At 39.2% G+C, this 21,279-nt stretch overlaps 3 protein-coding genes across 3 annotated transcripts in view; all 3 read left to right on the forward strand.

Moving 5' to 3' along the window:
• LOC134791673 (solute carrier family 23 member 2) overlaps positions 1 to 6,451 on the forward strand; it is an 80,538-nt gene extending 74,087 nt beyond the window's left edge. The window contains exons 6-13 of the mRNA XM_063762759.1: positions 33 to 153; positions 1,772 to 1,913; positions 2,955 to 3,068; positions 4,379 to 4,518; positions 4,598 to 4,745; positions 5,237 to 5,458; positions 5,936 to 6,053; positions 6,295 to 6,451. Coding sequence (XP_063618829.1) covers positions 33 to 153; positions 1,772 to 1,913; positions 2,955 to 3,068; positions 4,379 to 4,518; positions 4,598 to 4,745; positions 5,237 to 5,458; positions 5,936 to 6,053; positions 6,295 to 6,382 — 1,093 coding nt within the window. The 3' untranslated portion in view covers positions 6,383 to 6,451. The remainder of the gene's footprint in view (positions 1 to 32; positions 154 to 1,771; positions 1,914 to 2,954; positions 3,069 to 4,378; positions 4,519 to 4,597; positions 4,746 to 5,236; positions 5,459 to 5,935; positions 6,054 to 6,294) is intronic.
• A 2,713-nt stretch (positions 6,452 to 9,164) lies between these two features.
• Positions 9,165 to 14,790, forward strand: LOC134791632 (uncharacterized). The gene is made up of 4 exons (XM_063762681.1): positions 9,165 to 9,286; positions 10,055 to 10,141; positions 10,974 to 12,931; positions 14,622 to 14,790. Exons 1-4 carry the CDS (start codon positions 9,248 to 9,250, stop codon positions 14,788 to 14,790), a joined length of 2,253 nt encoding a protein of 750 aa, XP_063618751.1. The 5' UTR covers positions 9,165 to 9,247.
• The window catches only part of LOC134791746 (uncharacterized), a 60,416-nt gene continuing 53,696 nt past the window's right edge, over positions 14,560 to 21,279 (forward strand). Inside the window, exon 1 of the mRNA XM_063762888.1 lies at positions 14,560 to 14,802. The gene's annotated coding sequence lies outside the window, so the exon portion shown is untranslated. The remainder of the gene's footprint in view (positions 14,803 to 21,279) is intronic.

Below are 21,279 nucleotides of genomic sequence, written 5' to 3' on the forward strand. Positions count from 1 at the left end.
ACCTACTAGTTGTCTAAAAATTGTTGTTCCAGAACGTTCACGTTGCTGACGGTATTCTCGCAGTGTATGGGCGGCGTGAGTGTCCCCACGCTGTCCTGGAAACGGTCTACCGGCTGCTCGGTCCAGTGGTTCCCGCTCTTCAAGCTGTTCCCGGTAAGCTATAATGTTGTTCCAGAACGTTCACGTTGCTGACGGTATTCTCGCAATGTATGGGCGGCGTGAGGGTCCCCACGCTGTCATGGAAACGGTCTACCGGCTGCTCGGTCCAGTGGTTCCCGCTCTTCAAGCTGTTCCCGGTAAGTCATTATAAACGGGCATTTCGTGGCACTTTAATCTTATTTTGTGTTTATTTTTTTATGATGTATTGTCTCGATTGTTTGTGCTTACGAATAAATACTATTATATTCCGTTCCGTTCCATTCCGTTCCGTTCCGTTCCGTTCCGTTCCGTTCCGTTCCGTTCCGTTCCGTTCCGTTCCGTTCCGTTCCGTTCCGTTCCGTTCCATTCCATTCTATTCTATAGCTATAGATGACAGAAATAGGTACTAAGGTACTTAAATGTACCTGTTTTTATTACGTTATATTCAAGCTACCAGCTGCTCGGTCCAGTTAAATAAGGATGACTCACGCTAGGCCGGGCCGGAGTTTCTGGCGCTTCGTTTTCTATGGAAAGCACCACGTGATCACCGATCAGCCGTCATAGAAAATAACATGTCGGACGCCTCGGCCCGGGCCCGGCCCGGTTTAGTGTGAGCCATCCATTAGTCGGTTAGGTCAAGCTTCAGAAAATACATTCCATATTTATTTAGTACTTATAGTGAGCACAGAAAGCCGCATGATATTACAAACTCCAAATTCATCAACTGCGCTTATTAGCTGCATATGACATACAAACGATAGTCATTTAAATATCACTTTACCAGGCTTTGCACTCTATAGCAGAATCTAGTTTCACACATATCTTACCAAATCGAAAACCAGTATAATGTGATATACCGTTCCTCTTAGTTGCTATTCATGTCAGGGTCACACATATGTTGGTTCCGAAGCGCTTGGTACACGAGGGAATGTTCACAGAATCCGAGTCGCGGTTCGCTGAGCACGTTCGCTGTTAGTGGATAAGTCCATTATAGTACAAACAGTAACACTCCTGTCCATCGTGGACCTTATTACAAAAGGAATAAGGTCCATGGATGGACAGTTAAGAGTGGGCGATGGCGATGGTATGTAAGATGAAACAGCAACGCTAGACGGCTTTGTGACGTTCGTATTTTGGTACGAGTAGAGTCTGTGCGGAAAGAGAAGAGTCGTGAAATGTATTTGGCCCAATACATTCCACTACTCATCTCTTTCCGAACAGACTCTATGTATAAGTTTCAAATAAGTAACCAATTATATTATATTCAACATTAATGCCCTCACCCATCCTTACTAATTAATATTGTAAATGCGAAAGTAACCCTGTCTGTCAGTTGGTCTGTCTGTATGGTTATACCACTGAACCGATTTAGATCATATTTAGTAAGGAGATAGTTTGAGTCGTGGGGAAGGACATAAGATAAGTTCTATCACGGAAAGCATCATTCTACGCAGACGAAGACGCCGGTAGAAACTTGTGTTTTATAACATGGTAATTGTTTAACTACTTAAGTTTTATTTTCAACAAGAAAATTGAGTGTGCCAATAAGAATATTTCTAGGCGATAAGTTACCGCCGGTTGCAGTGGTATTCATATGCTCTTTACATTACCTCTTATTTACATGTGTTTCTAGGTTCTCCTGACGATAGCCATCATGTGGTTCGTGTGCCTGATTCTGACACTGACTGAAGCCTTACCGGCGGGTCACCCGGCGCGCACGGATCTCAAGCTGGTCATCATTGAAGACGCGCCCTGGTTCCGAGTACCTTACCCAGGTAAACGACTCAAACGCTCTCCCCTTGGAAAACACGAAAACAGAGAGTATAGTAGAGGCATGTTCAGAACGGGGGAAGACGGACGCTATAGGAACTATTTGTAGGGAGATAAGAAGAGTAGTATGGGGAAATGAACCGAAACAGCAAATAAGTACCCAACACGTCTCCCGCGAAGACTATGAGGAGGTGGTGGAATATCTCTCATTCCCTCTATGTACGTTGCCGACTGCAGATAAAGATAGCTCATGCTCCTGTGCCTGATCTTGACGCTGACGGAAGCTCAGCCAGTGGGTCACCCGGGAGGCCCTTAGGGCCCGGGCCCGGTCGGGAGGCGCTAGTGTGGGGTGGCCCTTAGCTGGTATATGCGTAGTACCTAACTGCACGGCAGTTCGTACATTTCAAGCCTCTTCCACACTAACGCTAGGGTAAGCATTGCTCGTTAATTTGCTCCTTTTGCCGTGAAAACGTACGGCTACAGTAATTAAAAAATGTTTAAAATTTTTCAAAACTAAAACCTCCATGGCACTTATATAAAATTACGGCTACCACGAGTTTGATACTGACCAAGCACCAAGTACCAAGATAATACTAAGGCTACATACCTACCTACTTCGTAAATTCTGCTTCACCACGACATTGTCAAATCAATTTGAACTGGATAGTACCTATATATGGTAGGATCCTATAGATATGTGCTATACGCGTGCGTCCGTGAGGGACAGAACATACGCAATGCGACACTATGATTGGTCGAGCTTATTTGTTGCCCACCATAATTCATACTAAATTTACGCACGCACCTACCACGCACGCTAAGGTGGGGAATAAAAAAATGTGAGACTGTGACAAGGACAAACAATAACAGCGCTTTACTGCTACATACTCCTACTGAAAGATACATAAGACTATCCCGTTCGGTCATTTCCCCCACCCCTCATGCCTGATCCAGTTATACTAGATTCATGCTTTGCCCGCGTAAAAGTTGTCAATAAATCGTCGTTAGGTACCTAAGTAAATAATTAAATAAGTCAGTGTTCTCAGGCCAATGGGGAGCACCGACGGTGAGCGTAGCAGGCGTGCTAGGCATGCTGGCCGGCGTGCTAGCATGCACAGTCGAATCCATTAGCTACTACCCCACCACGGCCAGAATGTGTGGTAAGTTTCCAAATTGCTTTTATTTTTGTGTTAATTCCCGTGCGTGCGAAAATAAAGATTGTCTTCCTTCAAAAGCCTTCCTCGTTCCCTCTTTAAGGGCGCAATCGTATGCACCCATTAAGTTATTATTACTATACAGAAGCCATACCAAACAATGAAATTGTCGCAATCACAACCTGTACCACGCTACCAAAAGTCCAAAACGTCGTAAGCGCCGTAACATCCGTGGCGCTTACCCGTTTAGGTCGCTAGATTCAAGCTCCGCTTCTATGGTTTGTTGTCAAAACAACAACAAATCATGGCGCAAAATACTGGTGCCGATGCCGGTTCTATACGTAGTAATAATAGTTCGATGTATGCACCAAGATTTTCCTCCAAACGACACGTTTTTCCGACTACTGGTTAGACGCCCGGCCGCTGACCGGTAGACATTTTTAATGACATCAAATGATCCACCACTACGCCCCTTAAAACTTTTAGATTAGATTAGATTTCTTTATTTCAAGATGAAAATTACACTATAAATTTGCTACATTGATCAAAATTATGTTGTTCTACTCGTCGACTGTAATTCTTGAATTAAGATTTCTTGTACCAATCTGCAATTGGGTATTTTTAATGTATGGGCTCCCAACTCAACTATAATATTCATTTCGATACAGTTTAGTCAACTATAATGAAATTGACCAATCACAGCTCGCCGCGATCAAGAGGACGAAACAAAACCATAGCTCAAATTAATTATTTATTTTAGGTTGTGTAGTAGAAACAATTGGTTCATAAGTCAGAAACGCGCATGTGACACCCTTAATATAGCAACATCCATAGACTACGAAAACCACTTAGTGTTGCTTGTTAGTCTCCATAGGCTAGTGGCCAAAATCGAGAAAACAACTGTCTAAAAATTGAATTTAGCGCGGAGCAAGTACCAGCTAGGGCCTCATGAGTTACGAGAAGGTGTCGTTGACCAACGCGGCGGCCGGGGCGCGTACCAGTATGAAGGTATCGCGGCTGCTCGCGTATCTTAGCTGTATACTTTTGGTTTGGTTTATTTGTATGATTCTACTAGTTTAAAATATTTTTGTAGACTCATAGAAAAAGTATTGTATAGGTATACAATAGTGATATAATCAAGCTTTTCAATCTCGTACCATACTTAGGCAACTCAGCAAGCTTCGTTGCCTAAACACGGTACTCTATTATATCACGATTGTATAAAATACTATTATCTTCTCATCATGATAATGATAATGATTGTATTGCTCTAGTAAACAATTAATTTGTTTTTATGTAAACGTGTTTACTTTTAGCGGCTCCACCACCTCCTCTCCACGCCATCAACCGAGGTCTAGGCACCGAGGGTCTGGGTACAGTACTCGCTGGGCTTTGGGGGTCCGGCAATGGGACCAATACTTTTGGAGAGAACGTGGGGGCCATTGGTGTCACTAAGGTATTCAGGTATCAAAACGGTTATGGATGGTAACTGAATGATAGCTCAAGCACAGAATTAAATGTGTTATTTGTAACAGGTTGGATCACGGCGCGTGGTGCAGTGGGCAGCAGGCCTGATGGTGCTGCAAGGCGTGGTTGGGAAGCTCGGAGCGGTGTTCATCATCATACCACAGCCCGTGGTGGGGGGATTGTTCTGTGTAATGTTTGGCATGATCTCCGCATTCGGTGAGTTTTATTCCAGCCCTAGCTGATGCTGCAGGGCAAGCTTGCCAAAGCCCACGGGCTGGCAGTCACGGTGGGGACAGTTCTGTGTCATCTTTGGCATGATCTCGGCATTCGGTGAGTTCTATTCCAGGTCTGATGGTGCTGCAAAGAGTGGTTGGGAAGCTTGGAGCAGTGTTCATCATTATGTCACCATCCCCATGTGGCACCATTGTGGGAAGACTGTTTTGCGTTGTTATGTCAGTAACGACCTAAAAGTCTTTTTAGGTAATTATTTATACGTAATTTGTTATATTCTCCAAAGATGATATAAAGCTCTCCTGAGGAAGCGAGAGGGGTGTTCACCGCATAACGAGTGCCCGGGTATGGAGGACGAGCGGGGCTCATGACCAGAGCATGTTTTATTGGTTAAAGTTACCTTGTTTATGCGATACACGAAGGTTTATCTGCCTCCATTGGATAAATTTTCTCACAATAGCACTATATATCCCCAGGTCTATCAGCCCTCCAATACGTGGACCTGAACAGCTCTCGGAACCTGTACATCATCGGCTTCAGCCTGTTCTTCCCACTGGTGCTGACGCGCTGGATGGCTGCGCACAGCGGGGTGATACAAACTGGGGTGGAGGCCCTGGATGCTGTGCTGCAAGTGCTGCTGTCCACGTCCATTCTCGTTGGAGGAGTCTTGGGATGCTTACTTGATAATTTGATACCAGGTGAAATGTTTACTCAAAACAAATCCTAGCCAAGATGATAATCGTTGATAGAAAATGCCAATCGAAACTTAAATAATGTATGGAAATAGTCAAGTGAGTTTCTGTAGCAAATATCATCCCGATTTTTTTTTCTTTTCGCCTGGCTTTTGATGATGTATGATCGTCCTCCAAGAACTACTTGGAATATCATATGAATCAAAATAGTTATTTACGATACAAGCGCGGAAAAGAGGAAATTAGAAACGAGTTGTGATAAATTAAAACACGACCGAAGGGAGTGTTTTAAATCGGTAAGAGTTGCGAATTACCTATTCGCACGTGTATCGTACATCATTTTACAGTACATATGGCCCTTTAAACTTTAGACATATGCACGAAAAGTGCTATTTTACGCACTAGTGCGGGAAAATAGGACCATATGTCCTGAAAGTATATTATAATACAACATTGAACAAAGTGATGTTTTTATACATCTAGGCACGGACGAGGAGCGCGGCTTAGCAGCGTGGGCGAAAGAAATGGCGCTAGAAGCCGCCGGCGCGACGCAAGGAGGTGACACTTACGATTTCCCCGTCGGGATGTCACTCATACGCAGGTCAGGTATTTCCAGATCCCTAATGGATTCGAAGTAGGTACTAAAGGGGCCCACTGATTAATAGTCCGCCGGACGGTATCGGCCTGTCAGTTAGAACAAAATGTTGACAGTTCCGAACAACTGACAGGCCGATACCGTCCGGCGGACTGTTAATCAGTGGGCCCCTTTAGTAGTAAGATGCACCTAAAGTTTGGTTTTAAAGCAAATTTAGTACATGAGGGATGTTTTTTTTAAATTGCAGATGGAAATGGACATCATATCTCCCGTTCATGCCGTCGTACGAAGCTGGCAAGTTCACAGCACTCCTGACGAGGAAAAAGGACAGCTAATGGGGAAAAGAGACAAATTACAACGCCGACCAAAAGGCGTACCTAAGCGGCGAGAGTGGTACAGACCTACAGAGTGGAGTGTTCAGAGTTAAAATTAGATATTGATTGGATATTAATCTCAGTGTGTTTTTAAGGGTTCCACTGTCCAATTAAATGGAAACTAAAATAAGCGCAGTTGTACAAAAAACTATTTCACGGTTTTACTTTTATAAATATATTATTGAACTATTTTTGTATTTTAAAATTTAAGTATATTAGGTACTTAATATATTAAGTGTAATTACGTTCTGAATAAATTATTTTTATACTTAAAGCTCGTTCAGTATATTTTATTACAATACTTTTAAAAGGTAATCACGGTTCATATCCCGGTCGATATAAGACTAGTGATTCCATAATTATATTTTAATTTACTCACAATAATAAAATTGGAGTTGTATACAATACAATACGTATTAATATATGAAAAGTTAAACAGAGTTGAAACTGACTTACAGACATATGTATATGTAAGTAGTCTAAGTATGTATGTCCAAACCGCCGTTCTTTTCAGACTACGTAATTTAATTGTGACGTTCCACGGGTAAAGGTACCTTATGGCGGTCGGCGCTTAAGTCGCATAGCACCGCATTAGTATAGTCGTTAATAATGGTGTAAGCGCCAACCGCCATAAGGTACCTTCACCCGTGGAACGTCACAAGTACCCTGTTGTATCACAGTTCGAGTGCCTAGAGGTGACGTTACATTGGCGTATTGCCCGATTAATCAACATTGTCGTTATTGCATAAAATATTTTATCCACTAGATGGCGCATATTGCCTCATGCCTCATCGACTCGCGCTTTACAAGTACTTATGTGTAATTTAAATTCTTGACCAATCTGTTTCTGTTTCACTTGTTTCTAATTGGTTTCTAATACAAAATGAGTATAAAATAATACAAAAATGCGGTGCAGTTCTATATTTTATTTAAAGTAATTACGAAATAACATATAACATATAATTACAAATATAACATATAATTTATATATTGTTTGTATTCCTATTGTTTTTTCTACCATCAACCTATCATGTTTTGGCAATAAAGTGATTTCATTTCATTTCATTTCAAATGTGTGAGTGAGCCATTCATGTCCGTATTATACAAAATAACAAATTTCTATCGATTCTGCCACATTAGTAAACGCCGCAACTGAGCCATACCGTTGTGTTTTCCATGGTTTGGAACAAAAAACGAATATTGAAATTTTTAAAAAATGTTTTTCAAATTCATTCACTTGCGTGGCATGCGTATATTCAGGTAATGTAATTATATATTTAGTAGGATCTATCGGAGGTGATCTATTCTCCTCATCAACCATGTGTCAGCGATCGAGTGAGTCTCTCAAGTGCTGGTCGCTCCCAGCTAATTATGTCGTATTTCATTGTTTATGTCGTAGATTATGCGTTCATTTTTTTTTATATAAAAAATAATGCTAATATATTATTATTTACATAATTTAAAAAATCGTATAGTTTATAGGTATTGTTTAAAACAATTTTTAGAGACATATACGAGTATATTAATAAAAACTTCAGCTGAAATTCTGTATGCAATTATACTTATCTCTTTTCAACATTTGTACAGAATTTCGTATAAAATTGACGACGCCGCGATGTCTGTTTATTACAAAAAAGTTACATTTGGATATTTCCCCACAGAACTTTAACGCGTTTTTTTGTATAATTTACAGTGAAATATCTAACTTCCACCAAATTAATTATAAATTTCAATCCAACTAGGTACATATTCCCCATAGGCATTTTAATACTGCGATTAGGGTGGGACATTGACATGTTGAACATATTCATTTCATATTATTCATAATTGGGACTCCCAAATGGAATTTGGCTGTTTATGAAGTCACGTAGCGATGCGATATAAACATGCTGCGACTATACAAACAGCAACATTCATAACTGTCCATCGCTGGGCCTTACGCCTTTTGTAATAAGGTTTACGAACTGTCAGTTAACAGTGTGGCCGATGGTACAAATGTATTTATCACTTTACTAAAGGTTTAACGTTTAACTGAGGCAGTTGATAAGTTATTATGGTCATTTACGGACTCGGACTACGGGCGGAAGGCGTGGCTGCATGATGCCGATGTGTGTGTTATGTAGGTAAGTCAAAAGTATAATAATTATGTCTTTACCCGTCACGGAACAATAGTCAAGGTATTTAAAAGTTGAAACGTTTTGTCTTCAAATTTTGACTAGTAACCGACTTTGTTGCAAATGAACTCGTTAAAGATATGCCCAATTAGCTGTCATCCTCATCAGTAACAAATATCGTTGTTAATTCTCGCACCGTCTAAATAAGGACTGGAAGAGGGCTCTTAAGAAAATGTGGTTTCACTCAAAGGATGATGTCGCTTTCACTAGTTTTACCTACTAATTCCCCACGTAGGCACTCGACTCTATTAATAAGCACCTGAAATCCATTAATAAACCCGATTCAGCGTTTATCAGTGATTATTTTAAAGTGTCGATAATTCCAGGAAACACGTCACGAACGCAAGCCGTTACAGATTTTTCAGCACTTCAGGATTCCTGTTTCCATCGCCATACAACCGCATCACTTAACCACAACCAGCCTAGTGAGACCTCTCTATCCTTAATAACTATTACGTTACGAAGAAGACGCTTATATTGGTTAGTCTCGGAGTACCACTTTAGAAGTTACGCGAATGGCGTTAGCTGGTATTACCTGTTCGGTTATCTCGAGAACGGGTATTTCTGATAAATAACAGGTATTTAATGTTATTGTTTGTGGTATTGGGTCTCGTTACTTGAATACAGGGTTGTGGTGGGTACATGTGGAACAATGGCTCCTGAAAAATTGGCTATTTTTGGAGTTGCAGCGGTGAGTTAAATCTTTAATTAATCGATTAAATTAATCGTGTTAAGATTTAAGACATGATTGATAAAAATACAATAAAGTAAGTACAGAGTTAGATGTTGTCAACAGTCATAAACTAAAAAAAACTTTATAAACTTAATTAATTTTTGCGTTACTGCTCTTTAAACCGTTACGGTCTTATAAAATATTCAAGACATTTTAGTAAAAAAACAATATTGGACCTTTTAGTAAAAAAAATCATTTATAATAGGAAAAGCTTTTATGAAAATGAAATTGATACCGTAAAATGGGGTGAGTTGGGTGAAATTTGACTTTCAAACCTCGATAAAATTTTATTTTTACATGTGAAAACTGAATGGTGTATATAATAAGTGGTTCGGACGTTTGTATTTTAGTTTGTATTTTATTTTGGGTAGTTCCATTTCATAACTTTGACGATAAAGAGGAAAACCCACCTCACCCCGTAGTGCCTCGTATTTGGGGTGAGAGGGTTTTTCATACAAAGGTGATTTTGGAAGATTGTTGGATCGATTTTTTTTTATTATGCGTATTACTATAGCCCCATTTTAAATTGGAATACATTATTTTTGTAGCAGTAGCCTTAAAATCCCTTCTCATCCCCCTCTCAAACCTCTCCCCATTCATAACCCAACTCTCCCCGCGAAACCTACTCACCCCGTTTTACGGTACCTACAGAAAAACATTGAATCACGGTTAATATGATAACTAGTTTTATTTTATCATGTTGCTGATCGTTCAGATTAATTTCAGTTACTGCTGGCGACGGCGGTTCTGGCCAAGGACAGCAAGGACTGTAGAGGCCCTTTTTGCAAACACCGCATCGAATGTGACTTCAGGGTAATTATTCATTGCATCATATTTTTGTTAGCTTGTTTTAAGGCCTGTGCTTGCGTGTGTGTGACGTGCACTTGCGCGTGCGTTAAAATGTTGGAGCCGCACACGCACACGTCACGCAAGCGGTGTGCCGTCTCTCATAAGGATCTGTATTATTCTGTATACTACAACGCCGCACGCACACGTGCACGTCACGCACACGCAGCCGGTGTGCACCCTTTAATGTTGGACAGTCGCCTACCCCCGTTTTATCCATTCGACTCTGTCGTTAATATTGTCCCACAATTCCATGTGGAATGTGTCCAGTCTTCCCGCCATCTCCTCTTTGGTGTGCGTACAGCACGGCCTGCACTATCTGTGGGTCACAGTCAGTAACCATTTAGGCCCACCAGGCAAATATGTATGACCAGTCACTCAAATGCTTATAAAATTGTTATAGTTCGATTTTTAAAAATATCCAAATGTATAGTACAACTTTTAAGGGCTACTTTCGCGTTCCAGGGTCTCTAACTCGGAGTTAACCGTGTATACAGTACAGTTTAACCCTCTAGGTATAAACGGTTAACTCCGAGTTAGTTGGCTAACCCTGCGCGCAAGCGCGCCTTAGTAAAATCCGGACTCCTTAAAAATTCCAAAATATTGTTACAAAAACTGATATAACTAGACGAATAATTATATGGTGATGACGTAAACTAACCCTTCCAAAGATTACCTATACTTACACACATGATTTTGAACATTACTTTAAAGTGATAGGGTTCAATTTTGTGCAACTTCTTATTGCACAAAATCCTTATTAACTTCTTAATTAAACAAAAGATATTGACCTTCACAGGGAGTCCGCTGCCAGGATTGCCACACTCGTCTGATCTGCACGCCTCGCGGCGCCATCCTCAGCTCTTGCTGGTTACCTGGCCACCGGTACTGCTCTAAAGGCCGCTGCGTCAAGCACCCTAGCACAGAATGTGCTACTGAACGACCATCTACAAGCCCACCTACTAATAGTACTGAGATTCCTGCCACTTTAGACCCTGCAAATACCACAGAAGGTTCAACGACAAATGAGCCTCCGTCTACAATAGATCCTGTAAGTACTACTGAAGAACATACGACAGATGAACCTACGTCTACCGTAGATCCGGCAGGTACTACTGATGCATCTATACCCACTACTGAAGACTCGTCTACCGATGAACCTTCGTCTACCTTGGACCCTGCAAGTACTACTGAAGGTTCAACTACAAATGAACCTACATCCACTTTAGGCCCTGCAAGTACTACAGAGGCAGATACCACTGATGCTACATCTACTACTGAAACCACGTCTGCCGATCCTACCTTGGATCCTGCAAGTACTACTGAAGCTACTTCTACTACTGATGAATCTTCTACCACTGAAGAAGACGTAGGTACCACTGAAGGATCAACATCGGATGATGTTTCGTCTACCACAGAATCTAGTTCCACTATAGAGCCTGATTCTACTACAGATGAATCTACTTCTACCACTGAAGACTCGTCTGGCAGAGACGAAGCTACATCTACCAGTGAAGGATCTTCTACAACTGATGCTAGTTCTACCATAGAGCCTGATTCTACTACTGATGAATCTACTTCTACCACAGACGAATCTAATTCTACTACAGACGAGTCTTCTACCACAGAAGGTTCATCCACAACAGATTCAAGTTCTACCGTAGAGCCAGATTCTAGCACAGATGAATCTACCACTGAAGGATCTTCTACAACTGACTCAAGTTCTACGATAGAGCCAGATTCTAGCACAGATGAATCTACTTCTACCACTGAAGAACCTTCAACAACAGAATTAAATTCTACAACAGAACCTGCTTCTAGTTCTGAAGAATCTACTTCTACCACTGAAGGATCTTCTACAACTGTCTCAAGTTCTACCATAGAGCCAGATTCTGCTACCGATGAATCCACTTCTACTACAGAAGCAGGTACTTCTACCACTGAAGACTCTTCTACAACTGACCCTAGTTCTACCATAGAACCAGATACTGCCACAGACGAATCTACTTCTACCACTGAAGAATCATTAACGACTGATTCAAGTTCTACCGTAGAGCCTGATTCAACTACAGACGAATCCTCTTCTACAACTGAAGGTTCGTCTACTACTGAAGAAGATAATTCTACCACAGAGCCAACTACTACGAAAGAAACTGATTCTGCCACAGATGAATCTACTTCTACCACTGAAGATTCATCTACTACCGAAGAAGATAGTTCTACCACAGAGCCTGCTTCTACGATAGAAACTGATTCTGCCAAAGATGAATCAACTGCTAGCACTGAAGGTTCGTCTACTACCGAAGAAAATAGTTCTACCACAGAGCCAACTTCTATTATAGAAACAGATTCTGCCACAGATGAATCTTCTTCTACCACTGAAGGTTCATCTACTACTGAAGAAAATAATTCTACCACAGAGCCAGCTTCTACGATAGAAACAGATTCTGCCACAGATGAATCTACTTCTAGCACTGAAGGTTCGTCTACTACCGAAGAAAATAGTTCTACCACAGAACCAGTTTCTACTATTGAAACTAATTCTGCCACAGATGAATCTACTACTACCAATGAAGATTCATCTACTACCGAAGAAGATAGTTCTACCACAGAGCCAACTTCAACCATAGACCCTGATTCTACAACGGAATCCACTGCCAGCGAAGATTCTACCACGGATGAAGGTTCTACTACGGAAGGACAATCTACCACTGATTCATCTACTACGACCGAACAATCTACTACAGAGGAGGAAGAGTAATAAATATTAGTTATAAATATACTTTCTCTAGAAGGTTACAAAGTGTTAAGGTTAAGACTTACAAAAAAGGTTAAGACGCAGTATACGACATTTTGTAGGGATCTGTATGTAAAGTAACAACATTATAAAGATCATAAATTTTTATGTTTTTGATTTGTTGACATTAATTATTTATTATTTATTTGGAGAACAGCTACAATCAGTACAATAGTTATAGATGGTCAAGCAAATCTTGTCAGTAGAAAAAGGCGCGAAATCAAAGTTTCTATGTGACGATATCCCTTCGCGCCTACATTTTTCAAATTTGCCGCCTTTTTTTACTGACAAGATCTGCTTGACCAGCTATATAATGTAAGTATATAATGTAATGGTATAAAAGCGGTATAAGTATTAGTATCTAAACATTATTTAGGTATCAAATAGATTCAAGTGAGCTCCTAACCTAAAATGATGTAAAGTGTAATATTGTGTTATTTTTTACAAATGAAGAAGAATAAATTAAATACCTATTGATATACTTGTGTTGTTGAATTTATTTAATCGTAGGTACGGCATAAAAAAATCACAAATGAACGTAAATTAGACCTATTGACAAAAATCAGAAAATAGAAGAATAAGCTAAATGATTGTTTGCACCAATCAGTATACTTAAAACAAAGTGACAAAGGGATTAGAATTAACAATACAACTAGAATTAGGTAGCAACAATGTACCTATGGAATAGACATAACTAACTACAGCAATAAAATACCACAAGGCTTTTTAATCACGTGGCAAAGTGTGCAAACATCTTTAAAAGGTTATTTAATTTCTACACATGGTACTGCGAGATTAATTATATTTTAAGAAAGTAAGTAAAATCACTTAACTGTACCTACAAAATAAGGATAGGCAACAGCAGATATACATTGGAAAATGGAAAGAAAATAAAAAGGCACAATCATCACTTTATATTAGAGTTTTCTAGACATGTAAAGGATGTAGAAAAAACTCGCATACAAAAATTAGATTCGAGTTTCGACTAACGCGTCCTTTTTGGGCAGTCATGCAATAACCGTGAGCCAGATCGACTTGAACATTGAAATGCTGAAAACTGTAATATTCGATTAATTTACGATGAGTTCCGCCTAGTTCGGATCTAATGCTAAGATACTTGTTTGATTATTTACCCAATTAGGTATCAGGCGTGATACTGACCTGTTAGTGTCAACAGTGACATTTTTTCAACCAAAAACGTCACTTTTGACACCGACAAATCAGCATCATGTCGGAAAGAGATCGGACAACCAAACTTCGAATACGCCTGTATGTTTTAAACTGTAGATATTATAAATATTACAGATGTAACAAAATCGATTAAAAGAACTGGGCGCTCGGTTGGTTACGTTACGAGTAATGTCGCACTAAATCACTGTCTACTGATCATTTCCTGAAAATAAGACGAATTTTCCACACCTTGTCCAGGTGCATACCAACATACTAATAAATTTTATTAGTATCCCAATTTTATCTGCCAAATATTATTATATGCCAAAGCTGAACACAAGTGGACACTTAAAAGTTGTCTCGAGTCTCGACAATATGCCCGCCAAAACTCCGCTTCCCAATTGCCCGCCGCCACTTAAAAATCCGCCAAAACCCTCCTAACTCCCTGAAAATAAGGCGAGTTTCCTCCACCCTGTCCAGGTGCATACCAGGGCAGCAGCGCCACGAGGCGTCTGCCCGGGCACAGTGTTTACGTCGCGGCGCACGCAACCTGTTGTGCGGGCACTATCGACCGGGGCGAGGCAGTCCCGACCGCACCGCGCCCGGCGACGCGCGTCTAGATATGCAGGTGCCAGGCACCCTGCTCTAAACACAACATCAGGTGAATATATTTTGTGTTTTGTTCGATTATGTTGGATATTTTAACAAAACGGCGATCGGTGAGTTTGGAAGGCGATTTGTAAACAAACTTTTGTTGATGTGGGTAGTTTCGGTTTGGGTTTTAGTGAGCTCTTTTCCTTGAAGACGATCGATTTGAATGCTTAGAATGGATGCTGGATAAATTTAACAATAAGTACGCAGTTGATGTACCTACTTGAAGTTTGTACGTCTGTTACATCGATTGCAGATATAAAAACCCCGAGCTATTTTCTTATACGGATCACGTACGGTTTAAAATGGCTATTCTTCTTTAAGACAAATTTTCGAGTGCGTTAATTTTATACACCGTGTAGTATATGTCTGTAAGGTTAATAACATTTTTAAATCTTAAAGTAACTTAAGTTAACACAATATTTCACAATAAATTGAAGTTCTTTGTCATTCAAAACAAAAGGGTAATATAACTTAAACAGTCATGCGTACATTGTAAGCATTGTGCTGTTTTACTAATGAAAAATTTACTCTTTTTTGAAAGTGGGTTAATAAAATAAAAATAATATACTTATGTATACCGGTAAATAATAGTGCCTAATACATACTAATATAATATCATAATACATAACCAATACATACCACCGACACACGACAATATAGGGCTAATAGGTAAGGTGTCAATCAATACTATTTCTTTTATCATATTGAATATTTAATTTATATTTACGCGGCCAATCCTCAAGCCGCCCAGAGGCCTATAAAAAGGTCTCCCTTTCCATTCTATTTTAAATCTTTATTTTGACAAATCAAAATTGCATTTTTCTTGGCAAGTTCTGATGTCTGGGCGGATAGAGGAAAATCGAGATGGATTAAGATTGCATCAGCATCGCGGATTTATTTGACAGCAAATACAAAGTAAATACTTCTTGACTCAGCGCATTTGTCCCGACGAATACCAGAATATCTACTAACGAACAAGATACATACCGTGATTCATTCCAAATAGTAACTACTCGAACAACCGTCGGTTCCATGGTCTAATAAAACATGGTCTTCTATTCCCAGAGTGACACAGGCCTACGTCACAATAACATGGCCGCTATATATAGCGCTATCGCATATTATCATATAGCGCTGTCGCATGATGACGTAGGCTTGTGTCAGTTAGGTGACCTAGAAAAGACGGGAATAGAGTACCAGGCGGAGTATATTATTATACCATGGTCGGTTCGGTACAGTAGGTGTGGTGCCCCCATACTTGACAGAACTGTAAATATAATGACGCGAATTACACTAGATTAGTATGATTGTATAGTCTGTATCTTTAGGTATAAAAAAAAAGTAAATAAACAATTTGTACATTTTCGGGTAGTTATAACATTTATTTTATTGGTTAACCGACCAAATACCTACTTGGATCAGTCACTGATCGACCTGACTTCAACCTACATTATTTTGATCATGTAATGTTTTCATCTACCCTCAACTGGCTTAAGGAGCCATTTGAGGGTAGATTTTGTTTACTTTTATTTAAATACCTATAGATACAGAGTATAGGTACAGTCAGCATCAAACTACCATTCTCTAATCATCATCATCATCAATAAGAGTCATGTGTCTGAGAGTGGCTGGTGCGTTGTTTCATACGCTACTATTGGTGTTGACTGTACATAGGTCGGTTTATATATTATAAGTAGCCGCCTTATTTTGATTTCTATTTCCTAGCCTCCTAGCCCAGTCGGTAGTACCCTGCCTACGAAGCAGGAGGTCCCGGATTCAAATCCTGTGTTCAACACACATATTTGTTCCTGGATATATTATATCTATTTAACTATTTATCTATTACTATATATTATATATATCGTTGTCTAGTCATACAGAAAGGGGTCTAGTATCCTCAACTTACCTAAGCCTAAGCTTACTGTGGGGCTAGGTCGATTTTTGTAAAATTGTCCCATATTAAAAAAAACCCACCCCAGTACCCCAGTAGGTATAAAAGATACGAAATAAGTTATTTCAGCTCATTAATTTAAGCGTAAATCTTTGTGATCTTTGTACTATTTATTGTTATGATATTTTCACTTCAATATTCGAATACCATCTCAGAAACGATACAAAATCTAATATGCTAATGGGCCCGCAGTGAATTTAGGATATTTTTCGATACCGCGGCAAAACTCGTAAAGGCGAAAGTGCCGACGTTTCAGCAAATTTATAAATTGCAATGCTCGTTACCGACCCATTATGGTGGGAAGGCAAGAAAGGATGGTAAATTACCCGTTACTTGTTGTATTTATAACCATTAATGGGAAAGAAACAGTTTTTAACAACATCGTTATGCTTCTTGTGGATGGTTTACGGATTTTTTGATGTTTACTAAACTTTTTGATATTCTTTTTATTTATACTCGTATGGTACATACACTAAATAAAAAGTAATTTACATTATCTATCAAAAAGGATAGCTGACGCCACTGGTGACCGTAGATCTGGCAGCTTCCTCGCACAAAGAATAAGTATTGCGATACAGCGAGGAAATGCTGCCAGCATCTACGGCACCATTCCGCAGGGGGATATTTTGTAATTTTTTATTTTAAGTTTAGTTTTATTTATTTTTAGATTTAGTTTTTAAGTTTTGTAGGTTAGTTATTTAATTATGTTTTTTTCTAGTTATGTATATTAAGTTTGTATGCACTAACTACATTCAATAAAATATACTGAATTATTTACATTATTTAAGCACATTTCATCCATAATAATCATTATTATCATCCATAGTAATAAACAGTCAATGTTTAGTTAGTTTGTACCTGCTGCCGATTGATATGAGATATATTACGAGATATTATTTTAAATTTTGCTTAGCCAGTTATTTTGAAAGTGCTACAAATTATAGCTTCATTTACCTCAGCCATAGATAGATACTACTTAAAAATGCGTTCATCTGGATAACTAGTTTATACCTACTTTCCTTTGATATGGTTTGAATATCAAAGGAAAGTAAGCAAACTACTTACCCAGACTGTTGGCGGCAATTAAAACTTTTTCTATTGGGTTCTTGGCTAAATGCCCTCATAATATTATTGTAATTACAAAAACTCACATGAACATAAATCATCAGCCATATTGAAGCTGCCTATGTGCTTACAAATATGTAAGTAGACACGCATCTATTGTCAAGATGTCATTAGCAAGAATCATATCAGTATTAGCTGTCTTTCGCGCATCCAGGCGGCCTAGCCAAGCTGACGATCGCTTGCGCTTCGCCATCGAATCGCTTTGTGTCTCTCTATCACTCGTTCATTTCATATTAGTGTGACAGTGACAGTTGCGTTTCGTTCGCTACGTAGCGTTAGCGAGTGGCATGTTGTCTACAGGGCCAAGTTCGCTCTGACTTGTCCGTATTAGCGCGAGTGACTGCCCGATTCGAACTTTAAGATACGTCCATTAATAGATCTAGAAACGATATGGATTAGATGTGTCAGTGTCAAAAGTGACGTTTTTTTTGAAGAAACGTCACATTTGACACTGACATATCTAATCTAGATCTATTAATTGACGTATCTTAAAGTTCGAATCGGGCCGCGACACAGAATAACTAATAAGACGCCCGCGTGAATGACCGGTAACTGATATGATTCAAATATCGGTTAGAGGTCAGGCGCATGTTCGAATTAGCCTGCAAGTCTTTCAAGTCCATGTTGAGATATTTTTGGTAACCTCGCCTGCTTCGGTATATCTGATGGCGACTGTAAGTTTGTTTTTCAACCGTTGCATATTTTAAGACAATGAGTAAGTCCTTGTTCTAAAACTTCTAAAGTACATTACTCTCCTTTTGGCAAACGGTAACTGTTTGTAAACAGTTTAACGAACCTAATAGTAACAGCCGTAATAACATCATTTACTGCCATTAAACATTCCAGCTTTCTGCAATAATAAGGTTTCCAATTATACTTAAGGTTGCATTCGGATTGTGACTGCAGTAGCGCCAGCGTTGTTGTTGCGACGTTGCTGCTGTGGCATTCACGTGGGCGGTGTCACTGTATATTTCGTTAATAACATGGGTTTCGATAATTGAACGTTCTAATCACGACAGCAATGCGACAACGATAACAATGCAATTATCAACGGAAAAGACAGTAACTTTGCCTATTTTCCACTGTTTCAATAATGCACCAGTAAGTTTTCGCAAGAAAAAAAAAGTAATTTTGTACCAAACGACTAAATTCTTTTGTAAACGGTACAATTACATATACAAGAAGGGCTTTATAAAGTTTTTTAATCATATGAAAATCAGTTTGAATTTGGAATTTGTTCCCCAAAAATACGGTAAACACTTGAGTAGGTTGCCAATGGCTCTTACGGCTGTTCTGCTCGGCTGCCGTATTGTTGCGTGTTAGTTGACGGAGCCGGTCATCAAGTACCGGAACTGGATACGGTATCGGTTACGGCTTTTACCGGCTGCAAGGGCAGCAGAAAGAGCCGGTAAACACCGTCCGGTAAGGACCGATTAATACGGTGTTTACCGGCTCTTCCTTAGGGGGTTTTTATTTTTAGCAAGTTATTACTACCTACGTTATGTCCGTACATGTATTGGCGCGAGCGAGACGCAAGGGTTACTGACGTCAATTAGATATCATTTTGATGGCTTTTAAGATTCCGTACCCAAAGGGTCTGTCTGTGTGTACGTCTGTCTGTCACCAGGCTGTATTTTATGAACCGTGATAGGTAGACAGGTGAAATTTTCACAGATGACGTATTTCTGTTGCCGCTACAACAACAAATACTAAAAAGTACGGAACCCTCTGTGCGCGAGTCTGACTCGCATTTGTCCGGTTTTTGATGTAGGTTGGTTTGAATTTGCCTCAGGGACAAAACACACCTTAACTATAACATATATTTAATTACCGAATATACATACCAAGGTACAAGATTAAACGATCATGTTTGTAAATAATTAAGAAATTACTCTTAATAAAAATGTCTTGACATCTATTAAATAAACCAATCAGGGCAATGCAAATGCAATGCACGGGCATTTATTTGTGTGTTTATCTAAAATATTTGGTCCTGTGTTAGGTCTATCCGTCCATTTATTATAATTCGTCGTCTTACTACACCACAAAGCTCAATGAGTTATCTCTGGCACTAGTCGATTAATGAGAGTCCTATAATATTCATTCATTTATTTATTTTAAACTTTAAAAAAGTACAAAAGACGGACTTAATGCCTAGTGGCATTCTCTACCAGTCAACCATAGGACCAAACAGAAAAAAAAATACCTTATAATATCACTTCATCAAGTTATTTTACCATTTAATGTTATGTATTTATTCATAACTGTTATCTAACCTATATTTATGCCATAATCCTTTAAAAATACCCTCATTTACTGTCATCGCATCAACTTAATCCGCACTAAAATGTCAGAAGCTTATCGAGTGAGTCAAACCAAACGATTTGTACTTTTGTCAAATGTTTATGTTCTATATATGCATCCGAAACAAGGGAATACAGCTCTTGTAGCATCGACTTAAAGGTTATAATATGCGTATTATGTTAGATATCGAGGTGATAAAGGCTTTTATCAGTTATCAGAGGTTTCGGTTGTAATCGAGTTTGGAGATAGTACTGGAGGGGCTACTGTCGTTTTAAGCATGTCGGACATTGCGGGACTTAAGCCACTTACATGTAGTGCTTAATTATTTTCCATCGTTTTTTCACGGAAGAGTACGAACGAGTCTTGCTATTTCAGTCAGTCTCGTTACAAAAAGCTTGACTGAAGTAGCATGACAAATACGAACGTTTCCGAGAAAATACGATGGAAAACAACTATGCACCACATCTGTAAATAATTTAGATGTCAATGGGTTTTTTACAAGCTTTTATTTACTTTCACCTGACCGTTGTCTGTCTGTCTGTAATCAAATCTTGCAAGTTAAATTTGATCCACTTCCCGGTTTCCGATTGAGCTGAAATTTTGCATACATATGTAAGTCGGGTGACAATGCAATATTATGGTGTCATCGAGCTGATCTGATGATGGAGACCGGAGGTGGCCATAGGAACTCTGTGATAAAACAACGAAACCTAATTGTGTTTGGGGTTTTTAGAATTGTCTCGATGAGCATTAGTTGTCTGTGGGAAGAAAAGTACAGTCAGCGATAAAAGCTTGTACCAAAAATGAAATTTTTGCCAAAAACTTATTTATAGTACGGTCGGTGCCCCAACTTAAGTACCCACGTCGCCATACTAATTGTATAGAAAAGTGGACACTTATGTTAGGGTATCGAGTGTACTACTTCAACTACTTGGAGTGTCATTTGAACTTTTATTAACTGAGTTGACTTCTTTTTATTATGAAACTTAGGTTGTATAATTTGTATATAATATTTAGACTGGCACTATGTACCTATAGGTATTATATATTTATTAAATGTCATCACTTAATGTTGTGTGATTTCACAGCTTTCTAGCAACAGTA

The sequence above is a fragment of the Cydia splendana genome, chromosome 6, assembly GCF_910591565.1.
Source record: "Cydia splendana chromosome 6, ilCydSple1.2, whole genome shotgun sequence".
NCBI lineage: Eukaryota > Metazoa > Arthropoda > Insecta > Lepidoptera > Tortricidae > Cydia > Cydia splendana.